General features: G+C 45.1%; 1 protein-coding gene and 1 long non-coding RNA gene across 3 annotated transcripts; one reads left to right on the top strand and one right to left on the bottom strand.

The window, feature by feature from the left end:
• Positions 1-2485: 2485 nt before the first annotated feature.
• On the top strand, positions 2486-8512 carry LOC309815114. Its single transcript, XR_014295805.1, has 3 exons — positions 2486-3204; positions 4003-5944; positions 7742-8512. It is a non-coding gene; the product is annotated as an uncharacterized lncRNA (long non-coding RNA).
• On the bottom strand, positions 5938-16786 carry SIRT4 (sirtuin 4). Of its 2 annotated transcripts, none has more exons than XM_082641654.1 (5): positions 16570-16786; positions 12514-13011; positions 9734-10028; positions 9395-9607; positions 5938-7234 (listed from the first exon to the last, which is right to left on the bottom strand). In XM_082641654.1, the coding sequence occupies exons 2-4, from the start codon at positions 13008-13010 to the stop codon at positions 9455-9457; spliced, it is 945 nt and encodes a 314-aa protein (XP_082497780.1). In that variant the 5' UTR covers position 13011; positions 16570-16786; the 3' UTR covers positions 5938-7234; positions 9395-9454. The 2 variants fall into 2 exon arrangements, with proteins under 2 accessions (XP_082497780.1, XP_082497781.1); XM_082641655.1 differs by having other exon boundaries at positions 12787-13011.
• Positions 16787-16989: the final 203 nt, after the last annotated feature.

Raw genomic sequence — 16989 nt, 5'->3', positions numbered from 1 at the left:
CTTGGCAGGCGGATTCTTAACCACTGCGCCACCAGGGAACCACTACGCACCAGGGCTGCGTCCAGCCCTGTAAGACTTAGACACTATTAGCAAATCCTATTTTTCTAAGCTGAACTTCAATAGGCCAGGTCACTTGCCCACCAAGATTCATCTTGTAAGTAGCAAAGAAGGGATCTGAACCCAGCAAGTCCAACAGAACACACGCTCTTAACCATGACCCTGCCCTGCCTGAAGTGGTGGGCTCCTCAGTTTGAGCCAAATCTCGCCCCCTTATTTCTCTGCCTCCATTTCCAACTGCGTTAAACATCTTTTCCTATAACTCCTTTGTAAACCCTTCAAAGCCTTCACCGCACTCTACAAGCTGATTTTTACACTGTAGTCATGAAATATAATTAACAATAACAGCTTCTACATCTTGAGCACCTACCACATATCACTGTGCTAAGGGCTTTCCGTGTCTCATCTCATTAAGCATTCAAACCAGCTCTGTGAGATCGATGTTATTGCCCCAATTGTACGGATGAGGAACTAAAAACTCAGAGAAGTCACTTGCCTGAGATCACACAAATGGCAGAGTCAGGATTTGACCAGGTCTGTCTGCTTGGCAATGCCTGAGTTCTTAACCACTAAGTTACTCGGCCAAGTTTCTCTACAAAGGTTTATGACTGCACTGGTGCTGAAATTCACCAGAAAGAGTGGGGAGGGGCACAGAGGGAACTGAATTGGAAAAGCAAAGAGATATGAAAGGACGATGTGGACTATGAGAAGCCATCACTGAGCAGTTTTAAACCACTGGAGGCTGCTGGGTGTATGGTGGGCAGCAAAGGAGTGTGTGCAGATTTGTCTTTTGGCCCAATTTCTCCTTCATTTCATTCACCCATTCAATGAATATTTATTGAATACTCTCTCTGGGCCAGACACAGTACAAAATGCTGAGGACACAATGTATTTGGGACTGGCCTGAAGACAATGATTTATTGTTAGTAGCTGCCTTCAGTTTAGCCTTCTCTGAAACTTTTTTTTTCTTGCTGTCAAACTGGCATATGCTACATAACATATGCTATGCTCTGTGCTCCAGACTGTGCCAAGCATTTTGCACAATTACCTCATCATCCTCACAACAGCTCTATAGTTGAAGGTATTATTACCTCCCCATTTTACAGATGAGGAAACTGGCTCAAAAAGGCAAGTGATTTGTCAAAGGCCACCCTCTCATAGATGGGATAGCTGAGATTGGAACCCAAACCTGGATAATTTAGAGGAAAAGTGCCATCACACCATGAATTTGCTGAAGGCAGAATGAGGTGTCTTAATCACTTTTGTATCCCTATCTGCCTGGTACTGTCCTTGATACATGCGGCAGTCAATAAATAATTGCTGAATGAAGTGTTGGTCATTAGCTCTCAGGACCTTTTGGCAGGCAAGAACGGGACTATTGTCGAATGCAAATTCATCAAACCTAGGTAGAATGGCTATTCTATACATACTGTGCTACAGTATGATTGCAAGGAATACAGAATTAAGTTAGACCTGGCCTCAGCCTTCAAAGAACTGTAAAGGTTATAAACGTCTTTCTTCTATGAAAGGAAACTGCAAGCCCCTGTTTAGATGGAAGAAAAATAAGTTTTTCTTTTTCTTTTTTTTGGTTGCGTTGGGTTTTAGTTGTGGCGTGCAAGCTCTTAGCTGCGGCATGCATGTGGGATCTAGTACTGGGCCAGGGATCAAACCCGGGCCCCTTGCATTGGGAGCCCGCAGAGTCTTAACCACTGCGCCACCAGGGAAGTCCGAAAAATAAGATTTTAGGGGACTGTTGCTTATTCCTATTTTTTTCGGTTGATAAACAACAAATAGAGAAGAGAGCCACCCAAGTACTCCAACTGGGCTCTCAAAATATCGTCTGACATAAAAACCTACCTCTTTTTATCATCCCAAGTGCTGGGGAAGAGAGAACTAATTCCTTTAACGATCTTTAAAGAGCATCTGCGGGGTGCTCACTACAGGAAACGGAATACGGGAAACACTGGTACAGTAGCTGGACCGAGAGTAATGCAATGTCGGTATTACGTACATCCCAGAAGCCACAGCATCTTCACAGTGCTTAGCACATCACACACGCTCATTAAATAATTGTTCAACGAAGGTACAGCGTCGCGCAACGATTTTCCGCAGGCGAGGAGAAACCGCGTTGTCGTATTTACCTTTTCGGGTCACGTGACCGTGCGCGCCCAGTCCTGTCAATTCGTTGGCCACACCCCAGGGACGGCGGATTATGGAGTAGAAAACGTGATTGGGTATCTTTTGGGCACGTGGCTCTCGGTTCCTCTTTTCTATTGGTGAACAGCGGCCCAGTCCCCAGCCTACCTCCGCACCTCCCAGGCTCAGGCCCCGCCCCTCTCGCGCTCGGTAGGAGGCGGGGTGGGGGGAGGTGCGGAGGAGAGTCAGCGCAGGAGCAGTGGTTGGCGTCCTCGGAAGGTGGGAGGCGGTGCGCTCTTCAGAATCCGGCAGGAAGGACAGAGTGGGCGAGTCAAGTGTGAAAAGACGGTGACCTCCTGTGCGTGTGACGTTGGGGTCAACTTTCCTACCGTGCGCGTCCCTCTCTGGGTCTCTCATTCCCTGCACACACGCACCTCTTCCCCCTGCTCCCTCTACTAGTTTCCGGCTGGTAACTCCTCCGTTTCATTCATCCTGGGGAGGCACCGAGGGGACCAGGAAAGTGGGGTGCAGTAAATGGGGCGAAAAGGAGGAATGGCCAAGGAGAGAAGTGAGTAAATTTCGGACGAGCCAAAGGCCTCTGGGGCGTCCCAAGTTCTCACCTGAGTCCCCACCCCCGCCTTCAAGAGAAAAAGAAAAGGTGAAGGAATTTGCAGTTCTGACCGTGTTTTTGCTTTTGCTGTTGCCTCCGTTTGGAATGATCTCCCTCTACACGCTTGGTGATTGCCTATTCACATTTTAGGACCTAACTGGGGTCACTCTGAAAGTTTCTTGAGCCTTGCCCTTCTCCCTTCTCAAAGTACAGTTGCTTAGTTACCCCCACCGAATTTCGAGAACATTCAAAAGAGAGCGAGTTCAAAACTGGACTGGCTTTGATTACTAGCCTGGTCACTTTAGGTGACCGTGGGCAAGTTACGTAAGGCCTGTGAGCTTCAGGAACCTCATCTTTCAAAAGAAGTAACAGTGCGTGGATCTTAGGGTTGTGGGAATAAGGTGAGTAAATGCGTTGTAAACTGCTTCCTACAGTGCTTGTTGTAAATGTTCAATAAATACTATTTCCGAAATAGCAGGAGGGATACTCTTTTTTTTAACTTTTTGAATGAAAGAGCCTTTAAATTCTATAGTGCTTTACAATTTTCAAAAGTTTCATACACGATTTCATATAATCCCATCATAACCCCCCACCCCTATATTGCCCTTCCCTCCTTCCCTCTCCCTACTGGTAACCACTCGTTTCTTCTCTATATCTGCAAGTCTGCTTCTTTGTTTTATTGACTAGTTTGTTGTATTTTTTAGATTCTACATATAAGTGATATCATACAGTATTTGTCTTTCTCTGACTTATTTCACTTAGCGTAATGCCCTCCAAGTTCATCCATGTTGCTGCAAATGGCAAAGTTTTGTTCTTTTTTACGGCTGAGTAGTATTCCATTGTATATTTATACCACATCTTCTTTATCCATTCATCTGTTGATGGACACAGGTTGCTTCCATACCTTGGCAATTGTAAATAATGCTGCTGTGAACATTGGGGTGCATGTATCTTTTCGAATTAGTGCTTTTGTTTCTTTCCAATATATACTCAGGAGTGGAATTGCTGGGTCATATGGTAGTTCTATTTTTAGTTTTTTGAGAAATCTCCATACTGTTTTCCACAGGGGCTGCACCAATTTACATTCCCACCAGTAGTATAGGAGGCTTCTGTTTTCTGGAAGAATATGCTTTATTTTCTTTAGAAAGGCTTAATTACATCAAGCAAAGCTTGGCTTTTGTAAATTTTTTTTTTTTTAGGCAAACAGGTACACAAAAAGGAAAAGTGGCTCTGGGGAAAATCCGAGTGAGTCTACTCAAAGGAATACTCAATAGGAGACAAAGGTTTGGCAGGTAGGATGGCTTCCTCTCCCACCCTCCTCCCATACCCTAGTGATAATGGCTGATATCTGCTTACTCTGTCAGGCACTGTGCTGTGAGCTACACATGCATCATTACCTTGTTTGGTCTTCGTAACCACCCAATTGGGTAGCTCCTATTATCCTCATTTATGGAGACTGAAGTTTAGATAGAACAACTTGCCCAAGTTCACCTAACTACTAAGTAGCAAGACAGGGTTGGAAATCCAAGTCTGTCTATTTTCTAAAAGTTTCAGTGCTGTGCTATATTCCTTTTCTAATAAATCGAGAAGAAAAAAAAACATTCTGCTTTCTTGGATGAGTTTAATTTTTTTTTTCTTCATGAAGTGGAATTGATCTCTTTTGTGACATAGAAATTACGGAAACAATCTGGATCTCAGAGCACCATCTTGAATCTCAACAAGAATAATATATCTGGAATTATCTATTATAGCTGGTGGCAACCTTTGCTGTTCCTCAGAGCAAGGTGACCAACTCATCTTTGTTTTTTTTTTTTTTTTTTTTTTTTTTTTTTTGCTGTACGCGGGCCTCTCACTGCTGTGGCCTCTCCCGTTGCGGAGCACAGGCTCCGGACACACAGGCTCCGCGGCCATGGCTCGCGGGCCCAGCCGCTCCGCGGCATGTGGGATCTTCCCGGACCGGGGCACGAACCCGTGTCCCCTGCATCAGCAGGCGGACTCTCAACCACTGCGCCACCAGGGAAGCCCTCATCTTTGTTTTAGCACTGCAAGTCCTACATCAGGAAAACCCCTCAGTACTGGGCAATCTGGGATGGCTGGTCACCCTACCTAGGAGTGTCGAATTTCCTATCCGTCCTGACTGTGATCCTCTCAGGAAATATTTGGCATTCACTGAAGACTGACCTTTATGCATGTCCAAGCATCTCATGTGGGATTAACTCATTAAGTGAGCTAACATGTTGTAAAATACTTTGCACAATGCTTGGGATATAGTGTGCTCAACAAATGCTATTATTTTATTTATTATTTATTTTTTGGCTGCGCCACACAGCACATGGGATCTTAGTTCCCTGACGAGTGATCGAACCTGTGCCCCCTGCCATGGAAGCGCGGAGTCTTAACCACTGGACCACCAGGGAAGTCCCAACAAATGCTGTTATTTAAGGGAGAACTGAGAGGATACTCAATTTATGACAGCGTGAAAGAAGGAATATGAGTTAGTGGGAAGGAGATTCGAGTATTCTGTACTTGTTTGCCTTCATGACTTGTACTTACTAAAACTGTGATAGCAGAGCAGTTGTGGAAGCAACAAGGAAGGATATGACTGAAAGTCACAGCCAAAGCTGGGCTTACGCAGTTACAACCATGTAACCAGGGCAGTGAAAGCTGATAGCACCCGCTAGTAGAAGTCTGTTATTCCAACCGAGGGCACTTAACAGCAGGTTGGGGACTGCTGTGCTGGTGGAGAGCAAAAGATGTAAAGTAAGGAGACCTGAGAAGCATCAGCTTCAGGAAATACCAGGTTCCTCTTGAGACAAACTTTTTGCAAAGAATTCCATCTCAGGAGGAAATATGAACAAAGCAAACATTCCTAAGGCCCTCAAGACTTGGTTTCATAAATCGTGCGAGCATTAGGTGTTGAAAGAGCCTGCCTTCCCTCCCTCGCAGCCTAACCTCCTCTCCACTGCCCACATTTTAACCATTCCTGGCCGGGTGTACTGTTGGCTTCTACTTCTACTTCAGGCTGACTTCCTTCTAACTATAATCTTCAGACAAGTAGGAAGCGTTGCTGTCTAGAAGAACTGGGAGAAAGATCTACTCCGATTCTCGTCCTGGCTCTGAAACAACATACTGTGGCCTTAGGTAAGTGTGGATCTTAGTTTCCTCAAAAATAAAATGAAGGGGGGATGGACTAAATTTTCTCTCCTGTCATTCCATGCATGACTCTGTGACATATTCTGGTAAAGGATGAGAGTATGGGAGATAACACGTCCTCTGTGAGCCACTTGAGAGCAAGAGGTTGTATCTTTGTAGCCTTAGTACCTAAATACAGTGTTGGTCAGTAACCATTTATGAGATTTGTGGATGAGGATGGCTTGGGATTCAAAAGACCCAGATTTGGATGCAATTATTGGTGGTACTGACTGTGGGTAACTGAGCAAATCTGGTTCAGAGCACCTTAGCATCTCTATCTGCTAAAAAGCTGGAGTGAGATTTACCACAGCCTTACGCCTCTCCAGAATTAATGAATGGCTGTGAGCGAACCTACAGCTGTGCAGGTGAAAAGAACTCTGTTTTCAAGATCTTGGGTTATCCCAGTCAACTGAAATTTGCTTCCTAGGCAGATGCAGGATGAACACGTATTGCTTGCCCTGATTTTAGACAAAAGGCTACCCAGAATAGGCTGTGACTCTTTCATCCGCTTCGCTTTTTGATGAGATCGTGCAGAAAGCTTTAGCCTGCGACAGTGATTCTCTCTGGCTAACACAGTAATCAAACAAGGCTTGCTGCTTCCCTCAGCAGAAACAAATCAATTTAAGAACCCACTTGGGAATTCACTGTTTCCTCTCTGCAGACCAGGTTCAAGGCCGGTCTCATTCTGGCAGCTGAAATCAAGCAGAAATCCTTAGAGAACCGTGTCATAAAACCACATTCACTTTTAGCTGATTAAAAAATATAAAAGTAACAGCCCACATACCTAATGTGCTATTTTAAAAAATGCTTCCTCTGTTCCTTGGTTTATAAAAAATTCATTCATATCATTGTTCGTCTTTTCAAAAAATATATCAGAATGGTTCAGTTAAAGACATTTAAGCATTCGGAATTATAAATTAAGTCGTTTCCTTCCCCCTTTACCCACATTAGTGAGATCCCTAGGTTAGTACTCTGGAGGTACATATTTGCTGGGCTATTTCTTCTGCCTGATGAGATAAAAAGGGAGAGAAAGCAATTGTCCTATCAAAAGAAGCTGCGGCTTTGAAAAAGTCCTCTTCAGGGGCAAATCTCATCAGCTAGAAGATTTTAACTCCTGGGCTCTGGAAGCTGCGGGGTTCAGAGACGGGCTGGCAGAGAGATGTCGGTGTGCTGCCCTCTGCAGGCGGCAGTTGGTTACCCTCAATCAGTTAGAGGAAGCAGGGATGAATCCTTAGGGATCTGAAAAGGAATGAAACAAGTTAATGCCAAAATAAGCTGCCAGTGGGGTGGAGGAAATGACTGTGTACATCAGTGTACCATAAAAAAACCCACAGCATTTAGGGAATGTCAGGATGGCCACTCTGTACTGTTAGGTGCAAACAGGATGTAATAAAATACTGTACTGCTTGATTCAACTTTTGTAAGAACAGATTTAGATTTAGTTATACTAGAATGTTAGATCTTGGTTATCTCGGTAGTGGGATTATGGGTAACTTGTATTAAAATCCTTTTTACTTATCTGTATCATCTAAACTTTCTGTGATAAATATGTATTATTCTAGTAACAAGAACTAGTTAAAAAGTGATTTGCCAGGGGGACTTCTTGGGTGCTAGCAGTGTCTGTTCCTTGATTTAGATGCCCTACATCTTCATCAAGCTGTCCACTCATGACGCCTGCGATTCTCTGTATGTCAGTATACTTCAATTAAAATGTTTTTTTTTTGTTTTTTTTGTTTTTTTTTGCAGTACACGGGCCTCACACTGTTGTGGCCTCTCCCGCTGCGGAGCACAGGCTCCGGACGCGCAGGCTCAGCGGCCATGGCTCACGAGCCTAGCCACTCCGCGGCATGTGGGATCTTCCCGGACCGGGGCACGAACCCATGTCCCCTGCATCGGCAGGTGGACTCTCAACCACTGCGCCACCAGGGAAGCCCTAAAATGGTTTTTAAAAAGTGGTTTTACCTGGACTCTCACACATTGTTGGTGGGAATGCAAAATGGTACAGCCACATTAGAAGACATTTTGGCAGTTTCTTACAAAACTAAACATACTTTTATCATATGATCCAACAATCTCACTCCTTGGTATTTACCCAAATGAGTTGAAAACTTACATCCACACAAAGACCTCCACATGGATGTTTATAGCAGCTTTACTCTTTTTTTTTTTGGCCGCGCTGCACAGCATGTGGGATCTTAGTTCCCCGACCAGGGATCAAACCCGTGCCCCCTGTAGTGGAAGCAGAGTCTTAACCACTGGACTGCCAGGGAAGTCCAGTGGCTTTATTCATAATTGCCAAAAAGTTGGAAGCATCCAAGATGTCCTTCAGTAGGTAAACGATAAATACCATGTTATTGAACAGGGGCAAGGAGTATATGGGAACTCCTGCACTTTCTGCTCAATTCTGCTGTGAACCTCAAACTGCTCTAAAAAAATAAAGTCTTTTTCAAACTGGCTGTACTCCTCTGGGAATATATTAAAAATTATTGAATTGTATGCAGTAAATGAGTGAACTGTATGATATGTGAATTATATCTCAAAGCTGAAAAAAAAGCTGTTACATTTTTTTAAAGTGGTTGTACTCATAGGTGAAAATATCAATAGATATAAAGTACTGACACATGCTACAATATGGATGAATCTTGAAAACATTATGCTAAGTGGAGAAGCCAGACACAAAAGGCTACATACTGTATGAAATGTCCAGAATAGGCAAAAATAGAAAGAAGATTAGTTGTTGTCAGGGACCAGGGGGTGGGGAGTGGGGAATCACTGCTAATGGGTACAAGGTTTCTTCCTGGGATGATGAAAATGTTCTGGAATTAGTGGTGATTAATGTGCAACTTTGTGAGTGTACTAAAACCACGTTAATTATATACTTCTAAAGTGTACTTTTAAAGGGTGAACTTCATGGCCTAGGAATTATATCTCAATAAAGCTGTTATTTTTTTTAAATGGGGAAAAAGGCAATGGCAGATTTTGGAACATTGTCTTAAATAGCTAGGTGCCCAGAATTCAAAAATCAGTCTATCGAACAATATAGCGTAATGCACATTAAAAAATTAGTTTCAATTAAGAATGGCCAGGGCTTCCCTGGTGGCGCAGTGGATGAGAGTCCGTCTGCCGATGCAGGGGACACGGGTTCGTGCCCCGGTATGGGAAGATCCCACATGCCGCAGAGCAGCTGGGCCCGTGAGCCATGGCCGCTGAGCCTGCGCGTCCGGAGCCTGTGCTCCGCAACGGGAGAGGCCGCAACAGTGAGAGGCCCACGTACCGCAAAAAAAAAAAAAAAAAAAAAAAAAGAGTGGCCATACATTAAGAAACCTAGACCCTCCTCTCTTTTGTCAGTGCTCTCAGTTGAGCAGGAACTGGAGTCTGGTATCTGAGAAGGCATTTTACCATTAGCAGCAGAATTCAAGTGAAAGTCCCAGTTTCCGGGTCCAGAATATCAGGCTGTGGTCAGCGTGGGTCTATTAAAGGCAGCAGCTCTCCACAACGAGAATCCAGTTTCAGACATGCCAAGTCGTCCGACCGTGTGGGCCCGATGTTCAGTATTGCAATTGGCAGCTTCTTCTCCTGGGCAGTGAGGATGAACCTGTAGCCCGAGTACACCTGTCGGAGCAGAAGACGCAGATAAGAGCTCTCTAGAGGCAGGAAGAGATAAACCAATAGGGAGCCTCTCCCGGGCTCCCCAGCCCGCAAAGGGGGCAGTTACCATCCCGACACCAAGTCAGTTACCTGCAAGGACGATCCCACCACCAGGAGGGAGTCGGCTTCTTTTACCCGCTTGTGCACAAAATCAACCTTGTCAGGGTTCACCGTGTCCCCGAAGAAGACGACATCTGGTTTCAGGGGGCCCCCACATCGAGAGCAGGGCGGGACCCGGAAGCTCTGGACCTGCTCCTCAGTGAGAAAGACGTCACCGTCCGGAGCCAGGCCGTGGGCCTCAGCGCTCCAGGTGGGGTTCAGGACTTCAAACCGCTCTTGCAGCGCCCCTCGGGGAGTCTGCTCGCCGCAGCCCAAGCAGAGGACCCTGAAACCACAGAGGAGGCCAGCTGTGCTGGGGAGGCACGAAGCTACCAAAGACCTTTTACCCCCAACCATCTCTAGCTCCTCCGTCACCACTTTCTTTCCCTGACACCCACCATTTTTTCCCCGCTTTATTAATACCTTTTCATGACCTCTTATCTACCACCTTCCTTCCACTGCCAACCTTCTAGAAAAACGTGCATCTGTTTCCTTACTACACACTCCCTGCTTAAACCTTCTGCTAGCTCACTTTTATCCTTAACACGACTGCAAAGCCTTTACCACATAATTTCCTTAGTGCCAAAACCAGGGTGTTTTTTCCCCCTTCCCCCTCCATCCTCTGCTCTAATCATCTGCTGTAATTGCCGCTGTCCATTGCCATCTTCTCTTTAAAACACTTTCTGGGGAGTTCCCTGGTGGCCTAGTGGTTAGGATTCCGGGCTTTCACTGCCAGGGCCCAGGTTCAATCCCTGGTCAGGGTAATAAGATCCCACAAGCTGCATGGCCCTCCAAAAAAAAAAAGGAGAGAAATTTGAGTCCTTTGCCCACTGCTCTGTGCCCATCGCCCACAACAGTGCCTGCACATGGCAGGCACTCACTAAACAGCTGTTGAAAGAAAAATGGAAGTCGGTTCCTCTTCTGCTCCTCCAGCCTCCAACCTGTTTTCTTTCCACTGTCCCTCCCAAGGGTGTCTCTGTGGTCACTGCTGCAGTGCCTCTGTGCTAACAGTTTCCTCCTCTATACAGGACTCCACTCCTGCCCTCTCCCCCAAACTTTAGTCCAAGTCTCCTTGATGGTCCTGTCAAACTTAACTTCTGTCTTCAATCCCCCTCCCCAGCTTCTCCATCACCTTCCTCCAGTTACTTGGGCTGAAACCCTTGGAAAAAAACTTGTTACTCAGTTTTCTCCCTTTACTCTCTATCTAGTCAATCATCAGACTGTGCTGGCTTTTTTTTTTAACTTAAAAGGCCTCCTATGAAATGACAAGAAGTCTTGGATTTGTGTTAAAATATTTAAAAAGAGACAGAGAAAGGATAAGTAGACGTGAAAAAATCTTGATAAAACTCTTTGAATCTGGGTGATGGTCTGTGGGAGTTCATCATACTACTCTCTTTTGTGGATGTTTGAAATTTTCATCATGAAAAAAAATTTTAATGGACCCATAGCCATCCTTAGCTCTCCCATCCCCTGATGCCACCTTAGTCTGAGTCTTTCCAGCTGACTTTCCTGAGCCACTCTAACTCTCTAATCCTGTCCAGGCTTCCTCAAATGCTATTTTTATCATATTGCTTTCTTGCTCAGAAACCACTAACAGTACCCTTTGGTCTCTCACAACAGACCCAAATTGCACTGCATGATTTTCAAATGCATCCAGGATTTGGGTCTAGCCTTCCCAGAGAATCTGATTTCATACTAGCCTCCAACGAGACCAGGCCAGACTCTACAAGTTCCCTTCATTTGGAAAGCCCTCTTTTCCCTCCTTTGCCTAGTCATACCTGAGCTATTCTCCAGCCCCACCTCACCCATAAAAGCTTTCCTGATTACTCCAATCTTTACTAACTCTGTTTCTCTGAACCTGTAAAACATGTCTATCAAGAACCACATAATTTAACAATCCCGTGTGGAGTGGTTTGTTGTTAAACCTGTTATTTTTTGCTCTCCCACCAAACAGATTACAAAATTCTCACATATTAAACAGACCACGTTTTATATTTTGGTTTTGACCTCTCCACACCAGCAAGTGGCACACCAGTAGCTCACCACGTGTTGCACACACCCAATAGATATTTTATGACTGGCAGACTGATTTCAGTCCTCAGAGGATGATCTCTGGGGCTGACAGATAAGAAAACGGTCTCCAATTAGCTACAAGGTACTGCCAGGGCTACACAGGGTCGTTCCATCAGTACTTACTGGGTTCTGGCTATCCTGTGATCTCTGTGTCTAGGCACTGGAGACCCAGCAGTTTGTAGCATATGCTGTTGGTGCCCTGCTCAAAGTTCCCTCGGGACACTCAGAGGGCACCTCCCACAGTTCTCTTATAAGTTCCTGCGTCTCTCCTGTTTAGGGAGTTCCCTGGCCATGGAAGCCTCCGGAGGAGCGGAGTCAAGTGTTAGGGAGTTAATTCCCCCAGAGTGACCCTCAGCCAATGAAGGATGGGAGGCAGTGGATAAACGCCCCAGTTCCCCTTGACTTCCAGCGAGACGGTTCTGAAGCTGCTCTACAGTCAGAGAGCCCCTGACACGCTGGAGCCCCAGATGCCCCAAGCAGTAACCCACTCATTAGCAAAACCTTACCCTGCCTTTCCCACTTTCCCTGTTTCACTTCCCATTCCCTCACTGAGTTTGCTGGGATCAACTCCAAAGTAAATAACTGCCTCCCAAATCATTTCCTCGTGGTCTAACGAAGACAACAGTGATCAGGACGGCCAAGGTCCCTGCTCTTATGGAGCATGTGTCTGCATTCACACTGTTTAGGCTTTCCTGCACCTGTGCATGCATCCGTGGAGTTCTGTCAGGCGCTGACTCCCCGCCTTGGTGTGCAAGGCATCCACATTTTGGGTCACCAACCAGTACAGCTTTCCGAGTCTCTCCCAGTTGCTCAAAGCCCAGTGTGCAGGGTTAGGCTGGTGGGAGGAGAACTGAGGCCAGCCCACAAAGTTTCTCGCCCAGTACCGCTGGCGGATTTGAGCGATCCGTACAAAATCCCCATGCTGGATGGGCCTCCGGTCCGTGCGGGCATAAAGTCCCACCTTTTCTGACCTGTAGTCTGGGATCCCCGACTCAGTGGAGATTCCTGCCCCGGTCATCACTAAGAGTCTCTTGGAAAGGGTGATAAAGCGCTGTAACTCTTTGACCTTCTCAGAGTCCAGAGGAAGACTTGGTGGCACAAATAACCCAGTGGATCCGTGTGAGCACTGCTGGCTGAGGTTCGGCACCCAGCGGCCTTTTGCTGTCCTGAAAGTTAACCCAAAGCTCATCCTCATTCTAGAGAGGGGAAAAAAAAAGCATCAAGTGAGAAACTGGTTTTTGAAAACCAGGGTAACCAAGGGAAGGGGGGAGGGGCAAGATGGGGAAGGGGGTTAAGAGGTACAAACTACTATATATAAAATAAATAAGCTACAAGGATATATAGTACAACACAGGGAGTATAGCCAATATTTCATAATAACTATAAATCGAACATAAACTTTAAAAATTATGAATCATTGGGCTTCCCTGGTGGCACAGTGGTTGAGAGTCCACCTGCCGATGCAGGGGACACGGGTTCGTGCCCCGGTCCGGGGGGATCCCACATGCTGCGGAGCGGCTGGGCCCGTGAGCCATGGCCGCTGGGCCTTCCCGTCCGGAGCCTGTGCTCCGTGGCGGGAGAGGCCACGGCAGTGGGAGGCCCGTGTACCGCAAAAAAAAAAAAAAAAAAAAAGTATGAATCACTATGTTGTACACCTGAAAATTTCAACTATACCTAAATTTTTTAAAATTTTAATTTAATGAAAAACCCCTCACAAAACTGATGAATGGGTAAACAAAATGTGGAGTATATAAATGAAACAAGATTAACCAAGGGTTGTTAATTGTTGAAGCTGGGTGATGGGTCCATGGATGGGGGTTCATTATATTACCTATCTCCACAATAAAAAAAAAAAATTGGTGGCGGGAAATTCCCTGGCAGTCCAGGGGTTAGGACTCTGTGCTTTCACTGCTGAGTGTGCAGGTTCAGTCCCTGGTTGGGGAACTAAGATCCCACAGGCCATGCAAAAAAAAAAAAAAATTTTTTTTAAAGTCATTTCTCAGGGGAATGTTTGGATTGCAGATGCTCTAGTATGCCCAGAACAGTGGAAGTACAGAAATGCCAAAAGCCATGAGATGAAGGGAAAAAAAACTTCTCCCCCACAAAAAAAAAAAAAAGAAGGAAGGGGGAGGGAGAGGGACAGGGAGAAAAGAATGGAGAAGTTTGAAGAGAAGCTAAAATGTGGAATGCTTTGCCTTAAAGGTAGACAAAACTCCAATATCTGGACCATATTAGCTTAGCAGTCATATAGTATTTGGAGAAAACATATTTGAAATTAAATAGACAAAGTGAACTAGGGCAGGTAACTTAAACACATGCCTCCCTCATGCTGCCCTTGATCTAGACAAAAATGAAAGCAAGAGCACACGATTATCAACCGAATAGAGATAAAAAAGGGCTAAGCTTAGCCTAAAAATATATAGACAAACCCTAACTAACTCTAGGCAAGAAACTAAAAAATAAAGAATGGATGGGTAGCATCCTTATTTCCCCAAAACAGCCCACCCTAAACGGGATTTGGGAGCAGGTTACTAACGAGATTTCAACTTACATCTGGAAGCTGCCAGCCCAAAAGGTATCTAATAATCAGCAAACTGGTGCTTTGAAATATTTTATGAGAAGGGTGACAAGAGCCAGCAGCACAATATTGAGAAGTGGCTGGGGAATAGGAACTTGTTGGCATTGCATACAATACTGTCCTCTGGAAGATAATATCTAGGTATGAGAAAAATGTATTGGAGAGGAGTACAGGTTTTTACCTAACAAGAAAGCTATCCAGGGACTTCCCTGGTGGTGCAGTGGTTAAGAATCCGCCTGCCAATTCAGGGAACCTGTGTTCGAGCCCGGGTCCGGGAAGATTCCCACATGCCGCAGAGCAACTAAGCCCGTGTACCACAACTACTGAGCTTGCGCTCTAGAGCCCGCGAGCCACAACTACTGAGCCCGCGTGCCACAACTACTGAAGCCCACGCGCCTAGAGCCCATGCTCCACAACAAGAGAAGCCCCCACAATGAGAAGCCCCCGCACCGCAAAGAAAGTAGCCCCCACTCGCTGCAACTAGAGAAAGCCCGCGCGCAACGATGAAGACCCAATGCAGGCAAAAAAAGTTAAAAAAAAAAAAAGAAAGCTATCCAACCAGACCATATTTCCAGTGGTGGATTCCATGCTTATGAGAACAGCCTACTGATAGTGAATTAATCAATGACTGCAATACCTGGAAGGACAGCTCCCAGATAAACAATTCACTTGAAAGGTACAGCCTCCTTCCCCCCACAGATACTTAGAGTGTATTTATAATCTTGCTTTGTAATCCAAATCAATCTTTGGTAAAATCTGGAAGGGTGTGAGCTAGTTCAGCATCTAATAACTCACAGATGTATTGAACACTGGGGCCCCAGGCTTAGAGAAAAAACTGACCTTTGCTAGGGGTGTGTTGGTAAACTGGCTTCCCCTTTACCCTCCCCTTCAAAAAAAGATAAAAGAAAATAATCCTATCGTGGCCAGTTTCAGGCTACCAATGGTTTATCTAACAACTGGCCAGTAAATTCCCAAATATTTAACAACTGGCCCTCACCAGTACAAACTGATTCCACACCCTCCTGGGTCCTTTGAAGTCCAACCTGAAACAACAAGCCTACCTTTTTATTATCCTTTTAATAATTTGTTTTGGTCATGAATTTCTAATATGTTCCACAAAATAAAACTTTGTCCCCACACTAGACTATTTCATAACAGCCCAAGCCAATCTGTCTTCCTGATCTCCTAAGAACCTACAGCCAGAGCTCTCCTATGCTGTGGCCATCAGATAGAAATTAACTATGGCTGGCAAATCTGCCAAGGCTTTCTGCATCCAAGGGAAACTGCATATTTTGGTTTCTGAAAAGAAAGGGGGGGTTCTAAAAAATAAAATATATTTTAAAAAGGAGGGAGGTAAACTAAAAAATTGATAAAGCAGAATTCTAGCATAATATAAGGCCTGTCTCTCCCAGTAACACCTGGCTGGTGAGAACTGAATTTCTTATAAACTTCAAAAAGTTAATGGTTTACCTCAATATCTTTTTTACGTCCCTTAATTGCTCATTGTTAATATATGACTGTATCTAAAGATGTCTCTATCAGAGGAATACATTTATATTTTTAGTTAATACCATCCCTTGGGGGACCACGTGTCCCATAAACCTACTTCCCATTTTATAAATCAGAATTATCTTACTTCTTCATAAACTAAAGCACATTAGAGTTCCAGTTTAGCTGATGAAACTGTTGCTCAGACTTTTCGGGATTTTGATTTTATTAATGTAATTAAGCACATGCATACCTTTTATTCTATTTCCCCCATATTCTATTAGTTTACCCTCAATTGCAAATAGGGCTTCTTGGACAAGGTGAAGAGTAGTGAGACCTGACAAGGCATTCTACCCCAGCTTTTTCTAGCTGTAAAAACAAGGCCTTCATGTAGTATTCGATAAAATGCAGAAATTCTCTAGTGACACGCACCCCATATGTAAACATTATTTTATGCTGGGCTTTCCAGATCTGGGATCAGGACCCTGACTTCTCCCTGACAGTCCACAGCAACACGTGAACAGCTAAACAGATAATCCCGATTCCTGAGATCGGAGGGCTCGGGAAACCCCGCTGAAAAGACGCTCTGTTGGAACAGCTGCTCTCTCCCAGGTCCCATCAAAGGGCAAAGAGGAGAAGTGGAATCCTCAATTTATAGAAACCTGCAGCCCACACAGAACCCACTTACCTTTCACAGCTTAAGGGACACTCCGCGCCCTACAGGAGGACCGACTGGCTGTATTTGCACTTTGGGAAATGTAGTTCATTAACCTGAAATGATGCAAGAAAAACTACAAGTCCCACAATCCTCTGGGCTTCACACTCGAGGGACCCAGATTGTCCAGTAGCGCCCCCTGTTGGCCTTTTGTGGTCAGAGGCTTCGAACCCTGGTACGCGATGTGCAGCTGTCTACTAAGCCATCATCTCTTTGAGAGAGAAGCGGTTAGAGCTTGGACGTCAGTGTTCTGAGTGCAAAATAGTACATCCAAACAGCGTTAACTTAGGAATTCATTCTTTAGAAGCTTTAGTAATGGATCTAGGTTTGACTCATCCTCAACTTCAGTGTTTCCGAACCTTTCCACTCATGGAAACGGAATCAAGTTCCCAC

Source organism: Mesoplodon mirus, assembly GCF_964341445.2.
Source record: "Mesoplodon mirus genome assembly, chromosome: 13".
NCBI classification, from domain to species: domain Eukaryota; kingdom Metazoa; phylum Chordata; class Mammalia; order Artiodactyla; family Ziphiidae; genus Mesoplodon; species Mesoplodon mirus.
The sequence above is the reverse complement of the archived record's forward strand: the minus strand, read 5'-3'. Positions and strand labels throughout refer to the sequence as shown.

Excerpts from the sequence above, each read along its gene's own strand:
- SIRT4 (XM_082641654.1), bottom strand. The coding sequence starts at position 13,010 with ATGAGGATGAGCTTTGGGTTAACTTTCAGGACAGCAAAAGGCCGCTGG. Across the intron at positions 10,029-12,513 it reads CTCCACGGATGCATGCACAG|GGTCCTCTGCTTGGGCTGCG; the intron begins GTGCAGGAAAGC and ends CTGTGGTTTCAG. Across the intron at positions 9,608-9,733 it reads TGGTGGGATCGTCCTTGCAG|GTGTACTCGGGCTACAGGTT; the intron begins GTAACTGACTTG and ends CTGCTCCGACAG.